This window comes from Vombatus ursinus, unplaced genomic scaffold, assembly GCF_900497805.2.
Source record: "Vombatus ursinus unplaced genomic scaffold, bare-nosed wombat genome assembly UNPS02014841.1, whole genome shotgun sequence".
Classification (NCBI taxonomy): domain Eukaryota; kingdom Metazoa; phylum Chordata; class Mammalia; order Diprotodontia; family Vombatidae; genus Vombatus; species Vombatus ursinus.
In genome coordinates, this window is record NW_020954619.1 from 2,355,695 (window position 1) to 2,361,069 (window position 5,375).

The 5,375-nt window shown below is 47.6% G+C and overlaps 1 protein-coding gene across 1 annotated transcript; it reads left to right on the forward strand.

Moving 5' to 3' along the window:
* Window positions 1-115: 115 nt before the first annotated feature.
* On the forward strand, window positions 116-2,171 carry NKX2-2 (NK2 homeobox 2). The gene is made up of 2 exons (XM_027840260.1): window positions 116-374; window positions 1,609-2,171. Exons 1-2 carry the CDS (start codon window positions 116-118, stop codon window positions 2,169-2,171), a joined length of 822 nt encoding a protein of 273 aa, XP_027696061.1.
* Window positions 2,172-5,375: the final 3,204 nt, after the last annotated feature.

A 5,375-nucleotide genomic window follows, 5' to 3' on the forward strand; every position in this document is an offset into this window, starting at 1 on the left:
GTGTGTGTGTGTGTGTGTGTGTGTGTGTGTGTGTGTGTGTGTGTGTGTTTCCGAAGAACTGCGGATTGACAAACTGGTGTTGCAACTTTCCTGCATAAATTGCCGGGCCCAGACCATGTCGCTGACCAACACAAAGACGGGTTTTTCTGTCAAGGATATCTTAGACCTGCCTGACACCAACGATGAGGACGGATCGGTGGCGGAGGGGGCAGAGGAAGAGAGCGAGGGGTCGGAGCCTACCAAGAGAACCGGGGTGCTGGGATCGAGCGCCCTGGAAGCAGTACAGACCTTGCCCCTGAAAAATCCTTTCTACGACAACAGCGACAACCCCTATACCCGATGGCTAGCCAGTACCGAGAGCATCCAGTATTCCTGTGAGTAAAGAAACTTCACCCTAACAATCCTCCACCTCCCTCCCCCTTCTTTTTCCCTTAGACCAAATGTGGTTGGACAGTGGAAGGAGAAGCTATTTAACCCAGCCACCTCAACTCCAACCTAGGCCAGGCCCTAAAATATTGATTTGGTGGGGAATATCTATTAACTTTCACCCTTGTTTTAAAACTCTCCACGTCTCAGGAAAGGGGACTGGGAGCGCTGGGGACTTGTGCCTCGATTTTTTTTCTTATTCTGTTGAACTGGAAGGGAAAGGAGGAAAAGAAGGTGAAATGCCCTTCCAAGGGGTGGTATTTGTTACAATTCGGGTTTGTAAATTGTAAATACCATGTCATTACTGAGGCGAAAGATCACTAGGCGTGTTTACACGCCTGTGTTCGAGCCTGTGTGTGTAATATTGATCTCTGAAGGAGCCTAAGATGCAGATGGACGTTCTGGGGGTGCTATAAATAGCCCTCCCGTTGTTCAGACACAGAGGCCGCTTTGTGCCGAGCGGGTATCGGTTGGTTTAGAGACAGTCCAGAAAAACAAAAACAAAACACACACAAAATGTCTTAAATGACAGAGCTGATCAATGACTGGATTGTGAACTTCTTTTAAAAATCAGCCCACGTCCTTTCAGAGAGGAAATCACTTAAGGGTGTCCGAGATTTCCGTCCTTTTTGGCCCCTTTTCCTTCTCTTCGCACCCCCTTCCCGAGCAGAAAACATCCTCATGGTCATTTTCATAACCACTGCGAAAATGAGGCGCCCTCTTTATCCCTACCACTTCCCCAGGCCTCCCTCCCCACCTGGAGAAGGTGGGAGTGCACCCGACGGCTCTGGCAACCTCTTGGGCAGAGCTGGAGTTCACCAGGAGGGCAAGGAGGTTCTTTCCCAAATGCCCCCAACTACAGAGATCAGTTTCTTTGACAGGTTCCAACTAGTACGGTGGTTAGAAAAAGGGAGTCAGAGTAGGCAGAAGATCGCTATGGGCCTAAATCCTTCCCCTCGACGCCGAAAGGGATGAGATTGGGGCATAGGGGGCGGGTTTGAGGATAAGCAATCGTCTGCTGCCCGGGAGGGCAGAGGGCCCAGGCCGGCCTCTCACTCTCTCTCTCTCTCACAAGCTTTTCTCTTTCCCTGCCGTCCTTGCCCATACCACCCTCACCCACCCTCAACCTTTCCTTACATCCCACTTTCCCTACTTCCCTCCTCCCATACCCTCCCTCTGCAGTGCATGGGCTGGCTGCTGGGGCGCCCCCGCAGGACTCCAGCGCTAAATCCCCGGAGCCCTCGGCCGACGAGTCTCCGGACAACGACAAGGAGACCCCGGGCGGCGGGGGGGAAGCGGGCAAAAAGCGGAAGAGGAGGGTGCTCTTCTCCAAGGCACAGACCTACGAGCTTGAGCGGCGCTTTCGGCAGCAGCGCTACCTGTCGGCTCCTGAGCGCGAACACCTGGCCAGCCTCATCCGCCTGACTCCCACTCAGGTGAAAATTTGGTTCCAGAACCATCGCTACAAGATGAAACGGGCTCGGGCCGAGAAAGGTATGGAGGTGACCCCCCTGCCCTCCCCACGCCGGGTGGCCGTGCCCGTCTTAGTCAGGGACGGCAAACCCTGCCACACGCTCAAAGCTCAGGACTTGGCCGCAGCCACCTTCCAGGCCGGCATCCCCTTCTCCGCCTACAGCGCCCAGTCACTACAGCATATGCAATATAACGCCCAGTACAGCTCTGCCAGCACCCCCCAGTACCCGACAGCGCACCATTTGGTGCAAGCTCAGCAGTGGACTTGGTGAGACAGACGCCCTAGCCCTAGAAAGAGAGAGAGAGAGACTCAAGGCTCCAAAACAAATCCCACTCCACTGGAGGACGCTATTATTATTATTCTAATTATTATTATGGAGTTTGCTCTTGGCTTTTTTTTTTTTAAGGGAGGGAAATGTTTTGAGCTCCTTGGGGTGGGGAAATCCAAGGACTGTGTTCCCTCTCTTTTTTATTTTGGAGAGAGGGGTTTTGGAGATCTGGGCGCCGTGTTTACAAAAATTTTGCGCAGTCCTGCTTACTTGCCACTCCCCTGGGGAGAGGGGGGAGAGAAACCGTCGTCGTCGTCGTCCTCGTCTGAAAAAAACAAACTTAGATAAATCTCCCTCCACACAAAATAAAACCCCTCTGCTCTCGTGTTTTTTTGTAAAGTATGTTTGTGTGCCGTAGACATGTTGTCAGTCGTCTTCTTCTAAAGCAAGTGGAGAACACTTAAAATTTTAGAGAATTTTATTTCTCCTTTTTATAAGAAAACTTTAAATATTTATGACCACGTACACATTCTGACAACTGGTAGCAGGTTCTTCCTTTCCTTTCCTTCCCTTCCTTCCCAGTTTTCTATTTGGTCGTTTGCTTTTTGCTTGGGTTTGGGTTTTTGTAAATATCGGTGGTGAATGTTGTCAAAAGTAACCTTCAGGGCGATCTTTCTCTTTTCCTTCCTTTCCCCATCCATACCTTGTTTTGTTTAACTTTTTTTTTTCTTTTTGCCTGGATGCAAATATGCCCCAAATATGAAAAAAAGAAAAAGAAAAAATGTGGAAGACATACCGCCCAACCCCTCCTCATAATTCTCGTGGCCCTGTTCACGGGAATATCCAGTTCAGTGGTTGTGTACGACTCCAAAAGGAGCGCTGGGAGATTTTCAATTTTTTATAAGAATTTTAATAAAAATGCTGTGTTTAAAAAAAAAAAAAAGAAAGAAAGAAAGAAATCGACCCGGTTTGTCTGACTTTGTCTCCAAAGAGCAGCGCCTTTCAGCGGGAGGGAACCGAGACACAGGCCGCAATCCCACCCGGAGTCGCTCTGTTTGTTGTTATTGTTGTAGTTGCTGAGGGGGAGGGTGGGAAGGTGAGATAAGTAATGAAGGATTGTAGAAAGTAGGATATTGGAAACACCTTTGGGATCCGGTCTACGAGACTGTAAACCTGGCCTCCAGCGGTTTCGGGTGTGAATTTTTTCCCCTCTAGCTAAGGGGTTGCCTTTCTATTCCCCCTCTTTCCTACACACTGTCCCAGATGAAAATAAATATTTCTCTATGTACTTGATCTGGGTTCTTCACCTCAGAGGGGCTTCCCCTTAGTGTGTGAGCTAAGGGGATGGGTGATTTGTGAAACCCGCAGAAGTGAGGGGGAAAGTCCCTCACTCACCGAAATCTACGAGTGGCTCCTTCAGACTGAGAAGCTTTTGACGCCACTACACTCAATGACTTTCACTTTGTTGGGATTGACTTACCTCGTACTAAAGGGGGGAGGGGAGAGAGAGAGAGAGAGAGAGAGAGAGAGAGAGAGAGAGAGAGAGAGTTACTTTTTGGGTTTCTCTCTATTCCCCATTCCACCCCTTCTTTTTGTGATTGAGCTGTAGAGAGGCACAGCAGATGAGGAGGACTGAGGCTTGGGGTAGAGTTCGGTGTCCTCTTGGAAAAGGCTTAGGACCCATGACTGGTAAAGAGCAGGGGAATTGGTGGGATTAGATTGGAATTGAGTATTTTTTAGTGGCGAAGGGTGAGGTGGGGAGGGCTTGCCCCTTTCCTGAATTTCCATAGTCCTTTCACCCAGATTCATTCGTCTTCCTTGCCCTCTCTCCCTAATCGGAGACCTATATCTTTCTTCTATGTATTGTGTAAGAGGTGTGGATAGGATGGGTGGGTTACCAAAAAAAAAAAAAAAATCAGAGTTTAAGTATGTGTATGTATGTGTGTTGTGGTAGCAGTGGAGAGTGGAGAAGGAATAGTGATGTTGATCCCCTATTTCAGATCTGGCGCCTTTGCAGGCGGGGATGACTGTGGAGAGAATAGGCTGGGAGAAAATAACGGACATTTATGGTCTCTATGAAGGAGGGGGCTTCCTTTTTTGTATTACTTTATTTCATTTTTCAATCTGTAAGCTCAGAGAAGATCCCCTTTCCAGATGCTCCCGCACATTTTGCTATGTAGGAGGGGAATGAGTAGGGGCAGTCGGATCTCGAAGTTCTCCTTTCTTCTTTAATGCCCTGATTTTAGAAAATAACCTGGACTTCTTAAGGCTTAGTGGAGAGCCGGGAGCTTTTACTATTTCTGATTGGAAGCCGGCACAGATTCTGAAATTGTATCTTTCTCCCTGGGAGTTTCACAAACAACCCGGGACTGGGGAGAGGAGAGGGGATGGCTGTGAACGCCAAAGCAAATGGAGCAGTCCCAGATGACTTCCTCCCGTCCTGGCTCTTGTTGATGATCAGATTTAATTCAATATCTAAGGCAAACACGATTATCTGTAACCAAATCTGCAGGCGTTCAATAGCTCCTGCGAAAGGAAGGTTATTGCATGTTTTTCTTGCTCTATACACAGCCCTCTGGATAATTGAGGGCTCAGAAGTCATTCTAATATTCCATCAGCTCAACCTCTCCCCCAAAATGTATTTCTTAATCTGGGGGTGGGTTGGTTACCCAAACGCTGAAGTTATCTCTTTGTTCTTTTGACTGACTTGAAAACCTAAAAGATTCTCTTTCTTTTATAAAGAACAGAGGGAAAAGTCGTTGCTGAGCTTTAAAAAACGGTGACATTTGTCCCAAGGAGAAAAGTTACAAAATCACCTCGTACTTTGACCGTTTTCACAGTCCTAGGGTTCTATTTGATCAGAGTGAACCAAAAAGCATCATCCCTTCCTCACCCCTCAAAAATGGAAGGGGGTGTAATTCCAAATAAGTTCACTGAAAATTAACCAGGCCATTATCTTGGTTCGGGAGAAAAAATATTGATCAACTTGTGCTACTTCTATAAAAATGAGAGTTATCTAGAGGGAATCTTACTGTAAACTTCCAAACTCAAATCTGATCTAATTTCCTTAATATATTCCCCGTCCAAGATCAACAAAGAGGTGCTCCATTAAATAGTAGATATCTATGTATATAATTTGGCAACCAAGTTGAGCAGAGGGGTGTGTGTGTGTGTGTGTGTGTGTGTGTGTGTGTGTGTGTGTGTGTG

Bases quoted from the DNA above. Each gene is read 5' to 3' on its own strand.
- NKX2-2 (XM_027840260.1), top strand. From the start codon at position 116: ATGTCGCTGACCAACACAAAGACGGGTTTTTCTGTCAAGGATATCTTA. The intron at 375-1,608 runs GTGAGTAAAGAA...CTCCCTCTGCAG, and splicing joins CGAGAGCATCCAGTATTCCT to TGCATGGGCTGGCTGCTGGG.